The sequence below is a fragment of the Megalobrama amblycephala genome, linkage group LG7, assembly GCF_018812025.1.
Source record: "Megalobrama amblycephala isolate DHTTF-2021 linkage group LG7, ASM1881202v1, whole genome shotgun sequence".
Taxonomy (NCBI): Eukaryota; Metazoa; Chordata; class Actinopteri; order Cypriniformes; family Xenocyprididae; genus Megalobrama; species Megalobrama amblycephala.
The window spans coordinates 42,131,330-42,151,034 of NC_063050.1; the positions used below are offsets into that span (position 1 = coordinate 42,131,330).

At 35.6% G+C, this 19,705-nt stretch overlaps 1 protein-coding gene across 2 annotated transcripts; it reads right to left on the minus strand.

Moving 5' to 3' along the window:
- Positions 1–33: 33 nt before the first annotated feature.
- Positions 34–19,457, minus strand: kitb (KIT proto-oncogene, receptor tyrosine kinase b). Of its 2 annotated transcripts, XM_048197546.1 has the most exons (21): positions 19,321–19,457; positions 15,151–15,420; positions 14,445–14,729; positions 12,751–12,890; positions 12,493–12,661; positions 12,118–12,304; positions 11,532–11,647; positions 11,312–11,426; positions 10,718–10,902; positions 7,788–7,894; positions 7,544–7,670; positions 5,371–5,475; positions 5,118–5,228; positions 4,843–4,981; positions 4,671–4,732; positions 4,474–4,574; positions 4,173–4,295; positions 3,648–3,759; positions 3,429–3,528; positions 1,524–1,629; positions 34–1,442 (listed from the first exon to the last, which is right to left on the minus strand). In XM_048197546.1, exons 1-21 carry the CDS (start codon positions 19,373–19,375, stop codon positions 1,284–1,286), a joined length of 2,874 nt encoding a protein of 957 aa, XP_048053503.1. In that variant the 5' UTR covers positions 19,376–19,457; the 3' UTR covers positions 34–1,283. The 2 variants fall into 2 exon arrangements, with proteins under 2 accessions (XP_048053503.1, XP_048053502.1); XM_048197545.1 differs by having other exon boundaries at positions 4,474–4,732.
- Positions 19,458–19,705: the final 248 nt, after the last annotated feature.

Sequence of the window (19,705 nt, forward strand, 5' to 3'; positions counted from 1 at the left end):
TTTTGTCATTTTAAAAACACTTCATTCAATAGCTCCTTTTCACTTTTCATTTATTCTGTATAAAAACAGTTACATCATTCCCTACCGCCCTTTTTCTTCTGACATAACATTCTACAAGTTGAAAAAATAGCTGACACATCAGATATTTACAAAGTCAAATCTCATAGCAGTTCAAGTTATTTGTCACACTCAACATTCAAAAACATTTGATTCTTTTTGAAACCAACATCCAATCCTTCGAACGTGGTTCAGTTGGCTGAATAATTTAGCATAAACCTTGGATCTACTGGAATAATAAACTTTTTAATTCGCAACGAGCAGATGTCTGATGTTTCTTATCTTTTAAGCATGCTTTGAGAACAAAAACTTAAGGTTTACTCCAGCTATTGTAGCCAAGTTAGCCACTTTTGAAGAACAGAACCCAGTCAGTTATTACAAACAATGTACAATCCAAATATGATTATTTCAGTTTTACACCGCAACAAATTGTATTCGTATATACATATTCAACAGCTCAAATGTTAAATTCCAAACTCAAAAAAATGCCAAAAAAAGAATGTAAACAAATCCTAGTTGTCTTTTCATTGTTAATAAATATGACAATTTTAAAGTAGAATTTTAGTTAAGAGAGGGATCTCATAGATGCAATATAGCATTACAAATCGATAATGCATTATAATACTCACCTGAGAGTAATGACATGCTGAGAAACAGTACAAATGTCTGAACGAGAACCTCCATTTGATGTTAAGTGCTTCAGATAGTGCCACATTAAACAAGACTCACTTTGGGTTTAACATCTTTTCCACTGACCTACCTTACTGTTACTTGCACTAAGACGTAGTTGCAGTTGTTCACCCGGACAAAGACAAAAGAATACACAACAACACGACATCATCACAGAGACACTCACTACACAATGATGTCATCAGTAGAGCTGGTCATTTATCTGGTGAGGTAACATTAGGTTCTATAGCTAAATGCTTGCCTGGCTGCTCATGCACTCAAAATACTATGATCAATACAATAAAATGGAGCCCAGCTGCATTTAGAAAAATACGTTAACAGTTATATGGCTGGACATGCTGTGTCTTGAGTAATTTGAAATATAATGGAAGACAAGGCTAATGGAGTTGCATTGAGCCAAACAGAGAGCAGGGAATCTTAGGAGATGTCCTTAAATGCCACTATTAAAGGCAGCATTCGAATGGAGGATAAGGCTTTTAGGTAAAACCCATTGAGAAAATGGTGATTTTGAGGCAAAACAAAGAATGTGATGTCATTTATATGCTCTGATGTTCCAGAAAAACTTCATTTGTTGCCTGTAGCAGGGGTTGAGTTGAGGCTGTCGAGCTGCCCACAGAACTCAGCCGTTGTGCCCTCTGCAGGTCTGGAGGAACAAACGCCTCACAGCTGCCGCTAGTGCTGAGATTCAGGTAATCCTGCAAGATACAATTACAAACCTAACTGAAGAAACTGGTTCTATGGCAGCATTTTTTGAGCTGAGCTGAGTCAAAACGTACATGTTTGGTGGTTTCCGACAGCAGGAGTTCAGTCCTTTCCACCAGTTTTTTGAAGGTTGGTCTCTTCAGAGGGTCAGCACTCCAACACCATCTCATTACCTCGTAACTGATAACGCATACACACATGCCTCATTATCATGCACATCGGACAAACTTCAAGATTCCATCTTCAAATAAATGCTGTTCTTTCTATTCCTCAAAGAATCCTTTAAAACGCATCATGGTTTCCACAAAAGATATTAAGTAGCACAACTATTTTCAATCTTCATAATAAGAAATGTTTCTTGAGCACCAAATCAGCATATTAGAAGGATTTCTGGAGGATCACGTGACACTGAAGACTGGAGTAATGACTAATGAAAAAGCTTTGCCATCACAGGAATAAATTACATTTTAAAATAAATTAATATCGAAAACTATGGAAGCTTGTTTCCGCAATGAAATAAAAAATAAAAAAGGTAACTGCAACTTTTTATCTCATAATTCTGATAAAGTTAGAATTGCGCATTATAAACTCATAATTGTGAGTTATAAAGTCAGAATTGCGAGTTATAAAGTCAGAATTGCGAGTTATAAAGTCAGAATTCTGAGTTATAAAGTCAGAATTCTGAGTTATAAAGTCAGAATTGCGAGTTATAAAGTCAGAATTCCGAGTTATAAACTCACAATTGCGAGTTATAAAGTCAGAATTGCGAGATATAAACTCAATTGCGACAAAGTCAGAATTGTGAGTTATAAGCTCACAATTGAGTTATAAAGTCATAATTGCGAGTTTATAAAGTCAGAATTGCATGACAGTCAAAATTGCGAGTTGTAAAGTCAGAATTGCGAGTTATAAACACAATTTCAAGTTATAAAGTCAGAATTGCATGACAAAGTCAAAATTGCGAATTATAGTTAGAATTGCATGATATAAAGTCAAAATTCTGAGTTATAAAGTGAAAATTGCGAGTTAAAGTCAGAATTGCGAGTTATAAAGTCAGAGTTGCATGATATAAAGTAAAAATTGCGAGTTATAGTCAGAATTGCATGATATACAGTCAAAATTGCGAGTTATAAAGTCAGAATTGCGAGATATAAAGTCAAAATTGCAAGATATATAGTCAAAATTGCGAAGTTATAAAGTCAGAATTGCATGGTATAAAGTCAAAATTGCGAGCTATACTCAGAATTGCGAGTTATAAACACAACTTCAAGTTATAAAGTCAGAATTGCATGACAAAGTCAAAATTGCGAGTTATAAAGTCAGAATTGCATGATATAAAGTCAAAATTGCAAGTTATAAAGTCAGAATTGCGAGTTATAAACTCACAATTGCAAGTTATAAAGTCAGAATTGCATGACAAAGTCAAAATTGCGAGTTATAGTCAGAATTGCATGATATAAAGTCAAAATTGCGAGTTATAAAGTCAGAATTGCATGATATAAAGTCAAAATTGCAAGTTATAAAGTCAGAATTGCGAGTTATAAACTCACAATTGCGAGTTATAAACTCACAATTGCAAGTTATAAAGTCAAAATTGCATGACAAAGTCAAAATTGCGAGTTATAGTCAGAATTGCATGATATAAAGTCAAAATTGCGAGTTATAAAGTCAGAATTGCGAGTTATAAAGTCAGAATTGCATGAGAAAGTCAAAATTGTGAGTTATAAAGTCAGAATTGTGAGATAAAAAGTTGCAATTACCTTTTTTATTTTATTTTTTTTAGTGGCGGAGTCAAGCTTCCAAAGAAAAAAGTTCATTTAAATTGTAATTATATTTCACTATATTATTGTTTATTGGTTAGCATAAGAGAATTCTTTTTTAAAAATCTTACCATCCCTAAACCTTTGAACGGAAGTGTGCATGCCATAAATATAAAATACTGACTACAGGCTGTTTATAGACAAATATAATTCTCTTACATTTCAATTGGGGCAAACTCAGGCTCACTCATTCTGTATCCATCTTGTATCATCTTATAGAATGTGGATCCAACTGGAATACCCGGATAAGGCGTGTTTCCTGCAGGCAGATGTTCACCTCATAAGACCTTCATAGTGAGTCACTTATAGGCCCAGGTTTAGGAGGTGTATTCTGGGTATGTGTGATATTTAATATGCCTGATACCAGCTCATACATACCCAGAGAGAAGATCTCCCACAGTAAGATGCCATAGGACCAGACGTCACTCTCAAAAGTGTACACGCAAGCAAACAAGCTCTCTGGGGACATCCATTTCACTGGCAGACGTGCCTAAACAAAAAACACAGCATTCATGATACTGAACAATGCTTAAATACTTTTAAAAAAGGATAGTTCACTCAAAAACAAACATTTTGTCATCATTTATTCACCTTCATGTTGTTTCAAACCTGTGTGGATTTCTTCAGAATATAATGTTGTTTTGGACTCCACTGGCTTTCATTATATGGACAAATACAGTTGAAACATTCTCCAAAATATCTTCTTTTGTGTTCCACGGATGGTTTGAAACGACATGAGGACAACTATATGATGACAGAATTTTCATTTTGGTCGAACTATCCTTCAAAATCAAAGGTGATTTTACAACATAAAATCTCAACAAAATTCAGAATATGTTGGATATTAATATAAAGCCTGACAGTAGGTGTGAGTGTGGTAAATGATATACAATACTTCCTTACATTTCCTCTCAGGACGTAGCTGGAATCTCTAGTGATGTCACGTGCCAGACCGAAATCACATATCTTTGCTACCCGGCCCTGAGTCAGTAAAACATTCCTAGCGGCCAGATCTCTGTGGATACACTTAAAATACATGGCAACACACATAAATAGCCATTTATTAGTCAAAAACATATGTATTCACTATTAAAACAATAACCTCTGTATGTCAATTCTGTATGAAAATGTGATAACATTACAAGGTATGAATGTTTATCCCACTCTGAAACCTGAGAGGTGAATAAACCTAATAGACACTCACATTTTTGGATGTGAGGAAGTCCATGCCTTTAGCAACTTGATATGAGAAACTGAGTAAATCCTCAGTATCCAAAGAGAGATCATCTTTATCATCACACCATTCTGAGAGAGATGATACAGATTGAAAAGTATAAAATAATGAAAGTTTGTGGTAAAAGTGGCTGTATTTTGCTTGTTCTTTCTTGGGGTGGGCCTTACCTGTCTGATTCGATCTCTTCTGATACGACCTCATGGGCATGTAACCATTATCAGTGCCCTCTCTGTGTGTGCACACATGCATATAATAGATGGTGTATTACATTACAAAAACCTAACAAAAGACATCTATACTCTTATAAATGATGCACAATGTTTCTCAGACACGTCTTACCTTGAAGGCTGTGTTTGGCTGAGCAGATTTTTGTAATATCCATCGCCTGTTTTGGAACTGAAAAACGCATCCCGCTTTCTTCTCAGGAAGTTCAACATGTCGCCATAGCAACAGAATTCTGTGATCACCAGAGTAGGGCCTGATGAAAAATGTTGTCTCTTTAATAATTATCAAATTTCTCCTAAAGGAAAAATTCTCCTAAAAATTAACATTTTGCCAAAATATCTCACTGTCACCACTGTTTTAAAGTGATTGAATCAATACTAACCACATACCTCCTACTGTACAGGCGCCAAGCAAGTTGACAATGTTCATATGGTTGCCAATGTAGCTCAGAACTTTTAACTCTGACATTAGAGCCTCTTTCTCAGTGGAGTGAGCGCTCGCTTTGGGGAAAAAACGCAGATACACACACACCCAAACATACACAGATACATCAGATGGGTATTAAAAGTTTTGAAAACCAGTAATTGGAGTCTTTATGAACATACTTTACACATGTTAAGCCATACATCCAGACATACTCACGTTTTAGCATTTTTACAGCAACAGTGGTCACTGTGTCAGCTGACAGGAGTCCATATGCAGTAGCTGCCACCACTTTACCAAACGCTCCAGAGCCAAGGATTTTACCTTCATCATGACAAAAACATTGAACATTTAGCTCTTATTTACCATTATTATGTTCAAATTCACACCATGTTTATAAGCATTCTACTTGATGATTATTATGGTTACATAGTATTATAGGATTTTTAATTATTACTGTTTAAAAGTTTGGGGTCAGTATTTTTTTTAATGATTTAGTCTCTCATCCTCACTAAGGCTGCATTTAATTGATCTAAAATACAGTATAAACAGTAATATTGTGAAAAATTATTATAATTTAAAATAAATGTTGTTTTAATATATTGTAAAATGTAATTTATTCTGAACTAAGCTGAATTTTCTCTAATATGCTGATTTGGTGCTTAAGAAACATTTATTATCAATGCTGAAAACAATTATGCTGCTTAATATTTTTGTGAAAATATATTTTTTAGGATTCTTCAATGAATACAAAGTTCAAAAGAACATATATATATATATATATATATATATATATATATATATATATATATATATATATAACCCGATTCCAAAAAAGTTGGGACACTGTACAAATTGTGAATAAAAAAGGAATGCAATAATTTACAAATCTCATAAACGTATATTTTATTAACAATAGAATATAGATAACATATCAAATGTTGAAAGTGAGACATTTTGAAATGTCATGCCAAATATTGGCTCATTTTGGATTTCATGAGAGCTACACATTCCAAAAAAGTTGGGACAGGTAGCAATAAGAGGCCAGAAAAGTTAAATGTACATTTAAGGAACAGCTGGAGGACCAATTTGCAACTTATTAGGTCAATTGGCAACATGATTGGGTATAAAAAGAGCCTCTCAGAGTGGCAGTGTCTCTCAGAAGTCAAGATGGGCAGAGGATCACCAATTCCCCCAATGCTGCGGTGAAAAATAGTGGAGCAATATCAGAAAGGAGTTTCTCAGAGAAAAATTGCAAAGAGTTTGAAGTTATCATCATCTACAGTGCATAATATCATCCAAAGATTCAGAGAATCTGGAACAATCTCTATGTGTAAGAGTCAAGGCCGGAAAACCATACTGGATGCCCGTGATCTTCGGGCCCTTAGACGGCACTGCATCACATACAGGAATGCTACTGTAATGGAAATCACAACATGGGCTCAGGAATACTTCCAGAAAACATTGTCGGTGAACACAATCAACCGTGCCTTTCGCCGTTGCCGGCTAAAACTCTATAGGTCATAAAAGAAGCCATATCTAAACATGATCCAGAAGCGCAGGCGTTTTCTCTGGGCCAAGGCTCATTTAAAATGGACCGTGGCAAAGTGGAAAACTGTTCTGTGGTCAGATTAATCAAAATTTGAAGTTCTTTTTGGAAAACTGGGACACCATGTGATCCGGACTAAAGAGGACAAGGACAACCCAAGTTGTTATCGGCGCTCAGTTCAGAAGCCTGCATCTCTGATGGTATGGGGTTGCATGAGTGAGTGTGGCATGGGCAGCTTACGCATCTGGAAAGGCACCATCAATGCTGAAAGGTATATCCAAGTTCTAGAACAACATATGCTCCCATCCAGATGTCATCTTTTTCAGGGAAGACCTTGCATTTTCCAACATGACAATGCCAGACCACATACTGCATCAATTACAACATCATGGCAGCGTAGAAGAGGGGATAAAAAGAAGAGGGGATGCCACACAGTGGTAAACATGGCCTTGTCCCAACTTTTTTGAGATGTGTTGATACCATGAAATTTAAAATCAACTTATTTTTCCCTTAAAATGATACATTTTCTCAGTTTAAACATTTGATATGTCATCTATGTTGTATTCTGAATAAAATATTGAAATTTGAAACTTCCACGCCATTGCATTCTGTTTTTATTCACAATTTGTACAGTGTCCCAACTTTTTTGGAATCGGGTTTGTGTGTATATATATATATGTATGTGTGTGTGTTCTTTTCAACTTTCTATTCATCAAAGAATGCTATATACATATAATATATATGTATAGAGTATACACTATGTGTATACTTTTAGTCAGATTAAATAATGAGCTATTGTATAATCATAATGTTTAGATTTATGTGTAATGTGAATGCCTTTACCAAAGCGCAGTCTTTCCCGTGGAAACTCCCATTTGGGGTCATAAGGCAGTTGCGTCGGGTCTATGTAGGTATAATTGTTGCCATCAAAACTGTCGATCACCTTCCAGTGGATCTCATATTTGGGTTTCTATGGCAGTGTACAAAATTACAAGGAGAAAATACAAGTGAAATAAATAAAACCAGAACTTATTGCTTACAATTTAAGCTATATCATAGTGTGTAATGTGAGTGTTGTGTATAGTACCTGCATGTATTTGAAGAGCAGAACCACTACAATTAAGCTAAGCAGAACAGCAGTGGACACGACACCAGACAACAGAGGTGTGAAGAGTTTATGGGGCACAGTTCTTTCTGGGGAGAGAAACACATGCCCTCACATCCATGAATATACGCACACTCACATCACACACCACATCTGTGTTTAAAACAGTAATACTTCTTAATTCACAGTACCATATTAATAAGTGAGTGTTTTAAATCTGTTGTTCAGAGGATTTTAAGAGCTTAGTGTCAGTATCAAATCCTAATGTGCACACGCTGCACAAAATGATAATCCCTCATATCTGTCAACAAGCTCAGTGTGTGTCTGAGAACATTCGGGGATTATCTGTTAACAGCTGTGTGTGTGTTTGGGTGTGAACGGGTTTGCGTCTATCTACCGCTCTCAATAACACTATATGGCATGAACAGGGTTGGGGAGTAACGCCGTTACGTAATCAGGATACAAAAATCCAGTAACTGTAATTCGTTACGGTTACGTCAAAAAACGTAGTAATCAGATTACAGTTACATTTTGAAAAAAGGGGGGATACTATCAGGATTACAATCGTTTCATTTAAAACTAAATAAATAATTATTTTGCCATAATAACACCATATTAAGCGCTGCTTGATTATACAGTAGTTCCTAGTTCTGTTGCCAGTGATGACTCACGTGAGCCACCCGCTGGTGCATGCGCAAAAAACACCCGTCTACAATCTCCTCAGAAGCAGATTGAATCACTGCTGCTAGTTGAAACAATGCTGCCCGCGAGGAAAAACGCTATCAATTAATGGAAATTTCGCTGCTTTTTTGTTTTCAAACAAGAAAATGCAAACAACATGTTTGTACATTGCAAACTCTGCCTTCCAGCTACAAAAACACTTTCTTTATCAAAGGACTAAAAAATAATCTGTAATACCATACTGTAGCCACTAGATGTCTCTATAGCCCTTTACATTTATATATTCAGGGCTGTGTATTCCCATTATTGCTTAGTTTCAATACGTTTTAAAAGTAACCAAAATGCTACACATTAAAATTAAAGCAAAACAAACATAAACAGAAATGTTTGATCCGAGCTTGTTCATTTTGTTTATGACCTGATGTGACTTATATATTTTTAAGCTCTAAACAACAACAATGATAATAATATTGCAATAGATAATTTATCAGATTTGTAAAATTGTTATTGTTGAGACCCATTCAAAAGTATGGAACGTGTAACATTTAAAAACTTGCAGAAATTGAAAAGAAATAATTAAAATTAAATTTAAAAATGCAATTTATTTATAGTAAAGTTGATCCCCCCCAAATTTCTCTTTCTTTCTTTCTTTCTTTCTTTCTTTAAAACAGAATGCTTGTTTTTTGGTGTGTCTGGGAAAATTAGCTAATAATTAGCTATTAGCTATAAATTAGTTTAATCTGACAAAATCTCAATTTGGGGATGTCCTTGAAGGTAAAAAAGATTCACAAGTTAGGTAAATAAAGCATCTTAATTGTAATGAACGTCCCACATCAACAAAATAGAATGTTTGTTTTGGGTGTGTGTATTGGGAAATTAGCTGATAATTAGCAAAGCAATATGCTAAATGTTTAAGTTTAATCTGACTAAACCTCCGTTTGGGGATATCCTTGAACATAAAACATTGAACATTAATTAAATAAATAAAGTTTAATTGTAAATGTTGACTGTAAATGGGTGATTTCAAAACACTGCTTCATGAGGCTTCGAAGATTTATGAATCTTTTGTTTCGAATCAGTGGTTCGGAGCGTGTATCAAACTGCCAAAGTCATGCCCCCCAGTGGTGAACCATTCAAATTTTGAAACACTTATGATGTAACGAAGCATCGTTTACTGAAATCACGTGACTTTGGCAGTTTGATACACGCCCCGAACCACTGATTCGAAACAAAAGATTCGTAAAGCTTGGAAGCTTCATGAAGCAGTGTTTTGATATCACCCATTACTAGATAATGTTGAAAAAAGTCGTTATTTTGTTTTTTTGGCACACAAAAAGTATTCTCGTCACTTCATAACATTAAGGTTGAACCACTGTACTCACATGAACTGTTTTAAATATGTTTTTAGTAGCTTTCTGTGCATTGAAAGTGTTAATTGTCTTGCTGGCAATGGAGGCCTCACTGAGCCATCGGATTTTATGAAGAATATCTTAATTTGTGTTCTGAAGATTAACGAAGGTCTTACGGGTTTGGAACGACATGAGGGTGAGTAATTAATGACGGAATTTTCATGTTTGGATGAACTAACCCATTTTTTGATGAATACAATTTTTTTTTTTTTTTTTTTTTTTTTTTTTTAAACAGTATATATTTTGAACTAAAACCTTTTGTAACTTTATAGATGTTTATTAGTGACTTTTGATTAAATTAATGCATCCTTGCTGAATAAAAGTATCAATTTCTTTACTTTTTGTTTGTTTGTTTTGAGGTCACAGGGTTGTGTGACAAAACTGTATTTCCCATCATTCTCACAATAAAACACCAAGATAAAGCATCTATTACAGACCTAATGTGCATCCTTTGCTTTTCATTTCATTGCATTAGTGCGAAAAAAGCTTCCTGTCTTATCAGTAAGTGAAAAAAAAGAAAATAAATATGAAATTGCCTCCATTTTTTCCTACTAAAATCCCTTGAACACACATCACATAGTAATTATGACTTCTGAACTTGTAAACAGCAGATTCCCGGGAGCAGCTGAAAGCAGCATTAAAAGACAGTCTGTAGAAAGCTTCTTTCTGGCCTTGAGATTGAACAACTATGCCACACTGACACTGCTGTAACAACTGTATTGCAATATACAACATGTATTGTCTTTTTGGACCCTGATAATTGTTGTTAACTGCTACAATAAGCTTTAGAAAAACAATAGAAGTCTAAGGTATGAATCTCACCGCTGATGGAAAAGAGGGTGTAGGCATGCTCGCCCTGGGTTTTTGCCACACACTCAAGAGTGTGAAATTTTCCTTTGCTGATATTAAGTCGACTTTCCACCTCACTTCGTCCAAACTCTGACCCTGACACTGTTACCACGGCAACATCCTCATCGGCCTGCGTCGCATTCAACAAGAGGGAGCACCTGTCAGAGAATGACAAACAGCTATAATAATAATCCATATAACATTTTTTTCCACATTTTATCATCTAAGAAACACCTTCCCATTCTAAATGGCTTTGTGACACTGCAATCTCAATAGTTTGTTTACCATAACATACTGTAAGTTAGTAGATGTGTTACACTTTATTTTGATGGTAGACATTCTACTAACTATAAGTAAATTTGCAACTACATGTCAACTAACTCTCAATAGAGTATTAGTAGACTGTAATGTTAGGGTTCGGGTTAGTACAATAAGTTGACACGGAGTTGCAAAGTTACTTCTAGTTAGTAGAATGTCTAAAGTGGACCATCGAAATAAAGTGTTAGCATGTGTGCTATTTTATGGTTGAGTGTGAGTGGCTTATATTAGTCTGCATGTGAGTCATACCGTGTATGTGGCGGCTCGCAGTAATACCAAGATATTTTGGGGACAGGATATCCTGAAGCAACACACCGCACCTGTCCATCAACTGGCCCCTCCTGGGAAACTATCACAGGTTTACCTGAATGAGAGAGTTACTGTATTTATATAAAGACTGTAATAGAGAAATTGAGGTAAGTATCTGGCAAATTTGAAAGCTAAAATCCAGTCAATCCTCTGAACTCACATATAACGTGGACAGTGAATGAATGATTTACAGACGCATATGTGTGATTGGCTGAGAAAGTGTAGATCCCGCCCTCTGATCCATGAATTCGAACCAGCCTCAGTTCACTGATGTACCTGCAATATTCAGACAAACAACACTCAATGTCTGTTAAAGATTCACATATAAATGTTGGAAATTAGGTCAAATGTTCAAGGTGTCTGAATAAATTTTGGTTTGACCATATATATATATATATATATATATATATATATATACGTACACACATAAACATACATGTGTGTATATATATATATATATATATATATATATATATATATATATATATATATATATATATATATACACACACACACATACACATACATATGTATATATTTAAGAAATATTTACATATATATATTTACATTCATATATAATTTATATTAAATATAAATATTTCATATATAAATATAATAGATTTTTGATAAATATACACGTGTGTATTTATATATACATAATAAATATACACAGTACACACATGTATATTATGTAAACACAAAATTTTATTTTGGATGCGATTAATCACGATTAATTGATTGTGTACCTGTACTGCTGGTTGTGTAGTGTAATGACGTGCTCAGATGTGTTTTGGAGCTGTTCGTTGTTATAGGTCCAATAGATTTCGGAGGGTTTGGGGTATGAAATCATCTCCACACTGAGGGTCAGACTCTCTCCCTCTCGCACCTGCACCACACTGTCCGCTCCTTCCGTAAGGTTAATGAAACCTTGCTCTGCCACAATTATACACATAAACAGATATCTTGGTGTTTAGCCAGGGACTTCTATTTCAACGTTTCAACAATTGTCATATTCAGTGTTACAATTTAGCCCATTCATTTTCGTACAAGTCTTGCTCTTCTTGCTCTCTGGTTAAAGTCAATAGTATTTAGAAGGTACAACTTAATCTCACATTTCTTACCGTAAACCTCCAGATTGACACTTGCCATGGAGACACCCTTCTCATTCTTCGCACTACATTGATAGACTCCAGAGTCACTCATCTTCACAGACTTGAACTTCAGTGTTACTGAGCGCTGATATCCTCGAGAACCAGGCACGATCTTAGAGTTAAATTCTTCTGTTGCTATCTAAATCATTATTGACAACATTAGTTCAGGTTAGGTACTGTACTTACAGGAAGCAATCTCAGATTATTCAACAGGTGTGTGGATCTAACCGCTTCTGAAGGGATACTCCAGCTCAGGAGGAAATCATGGTTGATGTTGATGGCGCTACAGGTGAGCTCAAAGTCCTGATCCTGGATCAGAATCACATTTTCCATTATGGATAGGCTGATCGCTGGCACGGTCTCCGGGACTGTATCGGAAAAACAATAAACATGCAATAAAGCATACAGGCAAAGATATACTGAGATATATGTAATGATATGACAATGATACACTACTGTCAGAAGTTTTATGTTTTTGAAATACATCTTTTATGTTTACTAAGGCTACATGTGTTTGATCAAAAATACAGTAAAACTAATATTATTACAATTTAAAATGACTGTTTTATTTTAGTATATTTAGTTATATTTTAATAAATTTTTCAGGATTCTTTGATGGATTCAATAAACAGCATTTATTTGAAATAGAAATCTTTTGTAACATTATAAATGTCTTTACTGTAACTTTTATGTGTCACTGCTGAATAAAAGCATTTATTTTATAACCAATCATAAGTCGCACAGGTATATTTGTAGCAATAGCCAACAATACATTGTATGGATCAAAATGATCAATTTTAATTTTATGCCAAAAATCATTAGGATATGAGGTAAAGATCATGTTCCATAAAGATATTTTGTAAATTTCCTACCGTAAATATATAAAAAAATTATTTTTGTGAGTGTATATGCATTGCTAAGGACTTCATTTGGACAACTTTAAAGGCGATTTACTCAATATTTTTTTGCACCCTCAGATTCCAGATTTTCAAATAGATGTATCTTGGCCAAATATTGTCCTGTCCTAACAAACCATACATCAATGGAAAGTTTATTTATTCAGCTTTCAGATGATGTATAAATCTCAGTTTCCAAAAATTGACCCTTATTACTGGTTTTGTGGTCCAGGGTCACAAATCAACATATTATAATGATTTATGAAGGATCATGTGACACTGAAACCTGAAATAATGGCAGCTGAAAACTCACAGGGGTAAATTACTGTACTGTAATTTACTGTATTTTTGATCAAACAAATGTAGCCTGCTTCTTTCAGAAACATTAAAATATCTTAATTATTCCAAACTTTCACATTTATGTGTGTCCACTACTGGAAGTAAATTTGCTTATGGTATCTCTTTATCAGCTCTCTCAAACTCTTTCCATCTAACAAAGTGGTAGATGTGATGCAAAAGAAAAAAGCCACATAATCATATAATCACGCCTAATTAGATTAGCATAATATAGAGGAGAGAAAAACATTTCCCATATTTCCCACATTTTTGTTTACTTTTGTACAATAAATTCTTGTTTAAACAATTTTAGGACTTTGTTTTTTGATGTCCAATGTAAAATCTAGGAACAAAACTAGTTAAAGGGATAGTTCACCTAAAAATAAAAATCATCATTTGCTCACCCTCACATCATTTCAAACATTCATGACTTTCCTTCATCTGTGGAACACAAAAGAAGATATTTTGATGAATGTTTTTTGTCCAATGGGGTCTGCAATAACACTGGGCTCCATTCACTTTCATTGTATGGACAAAAAACAAAAGATAGTCTTCTTCAAAATTATATATTCTTTAGTGTTCCACAGGAAAAAAGAGAATGAATACAGATTTAAAATGACTTGGGAGATTAAATAATGAACTATCCCTTTAAGAACCACTATTCTAACACACACACACACATACACACACCTAGCCGCACATTCAAGGTATACTGATTTGATTTCACAGGTTTTTCATCCATCTGCCCTGCACAAACGTAGCAGCCATCAAAGGCTTTGGAGACGTTTCTGATGGTGATCCCTCTTTCAGGGTTCGTGATGTAGGTGAGGCCAGCTGGTAAGGCAGTGCCAGTACAGGTCAACAGGGACAGGTGATTGACAGCTGGGTCTGTTACTAAACAAGGAATAGTGCAATTCTCTCCTTCCCTCACCAGAAGGCCATTCACCATAGAGCGCACAAAAGCGTTCTCCAAATCTGCCAGAAAAAAGCGAAAACATATGAGTGATGAGAAACAAAAGACATGCAAATCAAAAGAGAGCATAAGAAAGAAAAGGAGGAAAAAATGTGAATGCAAAAAAGGGGCGTTACATTAAACACTGGAAGGACTTGTTTATGAGGAAGTAGTAAAAAAAAAAAAGAAGTGTGTGCAAGAGGTTTATCACACAATTCGGCTGTTCATTTACCAACATTATTCAATGACAGTTAACAATAACACCATTAAAAGAAATTAAACCACATCCACACTAAGGTGTGGTTTGAGTACACAGTTTAAGGACATGCGTTTGTGCTCTTACAAAAGACCTATTCAAGTTTAATACCCTTCAGGAGTGAAGTGTGGGAATTGAGGCCAAAAAACAAATAAACTCCTCAAAAAGAACTGTGTAAACATACAAACCTTTCACATAGACATAGACAGAGCTCCTCTCTCCCGTTTTTGTGTTCTCACAGGTGTAACGGCCCATATGCTGGTTCTGTGTGGAGGTGAGGAGAATGACACTGGATCCGTCGTCCTTTAACTCTGCATCGATTTTCCGACCTTTTTCCCGCAGCCACTGCACACTGCCCATGCTCGCCTCTGCATCGTCATGACAACGGAGTTCCAGTTGTCCACCTTTAAGTATCACCAGATGAGGGGCATCGGGAGTGATAGCAGGTTTAAACCATCCTGGAATACAAACACACACCAATCTGTTCACTGTGCATACAAAGTCACGTCTAATCAACGGCAACCTCCTGCAATCAGTTAATGCATCACTTTGTTGATAGTCAACAAATGTTAGGAAGGTGAGAAGGTCTTTATGGTAGACACGGTGACTGTGATAATTCTTTAAAAGCTTAATCCCGCAGCTGATGTTTTCAGAGTACCTGCTCCGAACATTTTAATTATGACAAACAGAATTAAAAAATTACTCCCGGATCTCAACAAGTGCCATGAAAGAAAGAGAGAATAAATTATATTTAGCATTAAGTAAATGTTTGGATCATTAACATTTAAATACATGTTTTTATGTCAATTATTAACATACATTTTTACTGTGCAATAACTTTATCACATTATAAAAACTATAATTCAATGATTTTCTATATATGGTTCAAAAGTTTGGGGTTGGTAACATTTTTGTAATGAAAGAGCCTCATGCTCACAATGGCTGCATTTATTGGATCAAAATATAGTAAAAACAGTAATATTTTTAGATTTTAAAATAACTGTTTTCTATTTTAACATGTTTTAACTTATTCCTTTATTCCAAAACTAAGTTTGTGGAAAGTTACCAAAAAAAGTGCAAAGTGCAAAGTTCTGGGGGAAAAAAACAGTATTTGAAATATATATATATATATATATATATATCCAGTGGGTACGGAAAGTATTCAGACCCCCTTAAATTTTTCACTCTTTGTTATATTGCAGCCATTTGCTAAAATCATTTAAGTTAATTTTTTTCCTCATTAATGTACACACAGCACCCCATATTGACAGAAAAACAGAGAATTGTTGACATTTTTGTAGATTTATTAAAAAAGAAAAACTGAAATATGACATGATCCTAAGTATTCAGACCCTTTGCTGTGACACTCATATATTTAACTCAGGATTGTCCATTTCTTCTGATCATCCTTGAGATGGTTCTACACCTTCATCCAGCTGTGTTTGATTATACTGATTGGACTTGATTAGGAAAGCCACACACCTGTCTATATAAGACCTTACAGCTCACAGTGCATGTCAGAGCAAATGAGAATCATGAGGTCAAAGGAACTGCCTGAAGAGCTCAGAGACAGAATTGTGGCAAGGCACAGATCTGGCCAAGGTTACAAAAAAAATTTCTGCTGCACTTAAGGTTCCTAAGAGCACAGTGGCCTCCATAATCCTTAAATGGAAGACGTTTGGGACGACCAGAACCCTTCCTAGAGCTGGCCGTCCAGCCAAACTGAGCTATTGGGGGAGAAGAGCCTTGGTGAGAGAGGTAAAGAAGAACCCAAAGATCACTGTGGCTGAGCTCCAGAGATGCAGTCGGGAGATGAGAGAAAGTTGTAGAAAGTCAACCATCAATGCAGCCCTCCACCAGTCGGGGCTTTATTTTGAGTGGCCTGACGGAAGCCTCTCCTCAGTGCAAGACACATGAAAGCCTGCATGGAGTTTGCCAAGATGGTGAGAAATAAGATTCTCTGGTCTGATGAGACCAAGATAGAACTGTTTGGCCTTAATTCTAAGCAGTATGTGTGGAGAAAACCAGGCACTGCTCATCACCTGTCCAATACAGTCCCAACAGTGAAGCATGGTGGTGGCAGCATCATGCTGTGGGGGTGTTTTTCAGTTGCAGGGACAGGACGACTGGTTGCAATCGAGGGAAAGATGAATGCAGCCAAGTACAGGGATATCCTGGACGAAAACCTTCTCCAGAGTGCTCAGGACCTCAGACTGGGCCGAAAGTTTACCTTCCAACAAGACAATGACCCTAAGCAGACAGCTAAAATAATGAAGCAGTGGCTTCACAACAACTCCGTGACTGTTCTTGAGCCCTGACTTAAACCCAATTGAGCATCACTGGAGAGACCTAAAAATGGCTGTCCACCAACGTTTATCATCCAACCTGACAGAACTGGAGAGGATCTGCAACGAGGAATGGCACAGGATCCAGGTGTGAAAAACTTGTTGCATCTTTCCCAAAAAGACTCATGGCTGTATTAGATCAAAAGGGTGCTTCTACTAAATACTGAGCAAAGGGTCTGAATACTTAGGGCCATGTGATATTTCAGTTTTTCTTTTTTATTAAATCTGCAAAAATGTCAACAATTCTGTGTTTTTTGTCAATATGGGGTGCTGTGTGTACATTAATGAGGAAAAAAATGAACTTAAATGATTTTAGCAAATGGCTGCAATATAACAAAGAGTGAAAAATTGAAGGGGGTCTGAATACTTTCCGTACCCACTGGATATATATATTTTTTTTTATTATTATTTTTTATTACAAATGTATTTACTGACACTTCTGAACAATTTATTGCATGTAAGTATGAAAGTATTAATTTCCTTCAAAAACAATCTTACACCAAACTTTAAATGGTAATGTATGTCAACAACATTAATTAAAAGCAAACTAATATGATCTTTAAATACTTAAACCTACATTGTAAGTAATATTTTGAATTTCAGTGAGAATGATTTTTGCTTAAATCATGATGGGTTTAAAAAATAGGCACTGTTTTCTTTATGCAAGCAATAACTGAAACCTTAAAAAAATATTTAATTAAATATATTTCATCGATTTAATTAATTAAATCTTATTCAGTTTTATAGCCTACATAGTCTATCACATTTTTTGATGCACTCACATTTAAACAATCACTAAGTGCTGCCTTCTCCCCATTACCCGCACCATGATGACTAATCTGTTACTCCACCATGATCCATCCAGATGAATCAAACGTTACGAAACAAGTACGAGGTGCATTAGTGAATAGGGCAGGCAATTTTCGCAGGATAGCCGAAGATTGGATCTAATTTGCCTAACTGTCCCGTACGGAGCTTTCCCGCTAGATTACAACATTAAATCACGCGCGCGACTGCTGCACACACACACACAGGCTCGACTAATGACAACAAACCAGCAGACAAAGACTAAAGAACGCACAATTTATCAAAGCAACGTAGCATGCACGGCATTTTGAGGATTCTTGAATTATTTGTGACATGTTTTCTGAGTAGGCTAATAGGCCTATAACACTTTAAAACACACTGACTGTGTTCTAATGACAATTATGTTACTGTTGACATGGGTTATTTGATTGTCAGCCTGTGAAAATTAAGCTATTACAGAAATAGGGGTTGAGTTAAAAGTAATTAAAATGAAAAATAGAGTTACAGACGTTGAAACAACTCGCGGTCTCAATCACCTCCTATGTAAAAACACAAGACACCTGTAGCCTACGTGAACCTTCTCGGACGGCATCTGTTGCTTGCAGCTACAATCTATCCGATAATCTCCACCAGAAAAGAGCAAACCGACCGTTAGTTGAGAAGAGTTTGTGACAAGGCCTGTAACTTATTGATGGATTTCAGTAGTTGTTTTGGTCATTATGTTGACAGTAGCCTGTTATTAGTAGCCGATTGCTAGTTTTGAGCTGTATTTATTTGATGTATACGCGACTCTAATTACACGCTAATTAATTATTGACACTGTGCACAACACATGAGATTCGCACGGTGTGCGAGTTAACTTGCCATAATAACTCAAATTAATCAATAGCTATCTAGCTCAATAAGTGAAGGCCTATAAGCAGTCTAAATAAATCAATAATTTAAATGATAGCGCGCAACTATAACTATGTCGAGAGTAGCCTACATTAACAGATGGACAAAAACATAACTCTTAACGGTCATCATTTGCATCTGTTGTCGAAACAATTGGATAATTCCTTGGATGTTAGCCTAATCATCTGCTCATAATTAACTCATACAAATGGGCATTGAGAAGCCAACATTTTAGGGAAAAATATTTTGAATAATAGAAATAATAATAAAAGCTCTTTTTTATATATTAATTGAAAATGTAAGTTCTCTTACCTCCAGGTAAGGCGAATAAAAGTAGAACTGTACGTAGAAACCAAGCGTGACCCATTCTGTGTGTGAGTGTGTCCGTACATTAGTATGACTGATCCACAACTGACTGTGCGTCTTCAAGTGCCTCTCACTCTTTCTCTCTCCCTCCTCACTCTGTATGGCAAGCCATTTTAACATTTAAAGGATTAGTCCACTTTTAAATAAACTTTTCTTGATAATTTACTCACCCCCATATCATCCAAGATGTTCATGTCTTTCTTTCGTCAGTCGAAAAGAAATTAAGGTTTTTGATGAAAACATTCCAGGATTATTCTCCTTATAGTGGACTTCAATGGGCTCCAAACGGTTGAAGGTCAAAATTAAAGTTTCAGTGCAGCTTCAAAGGGCT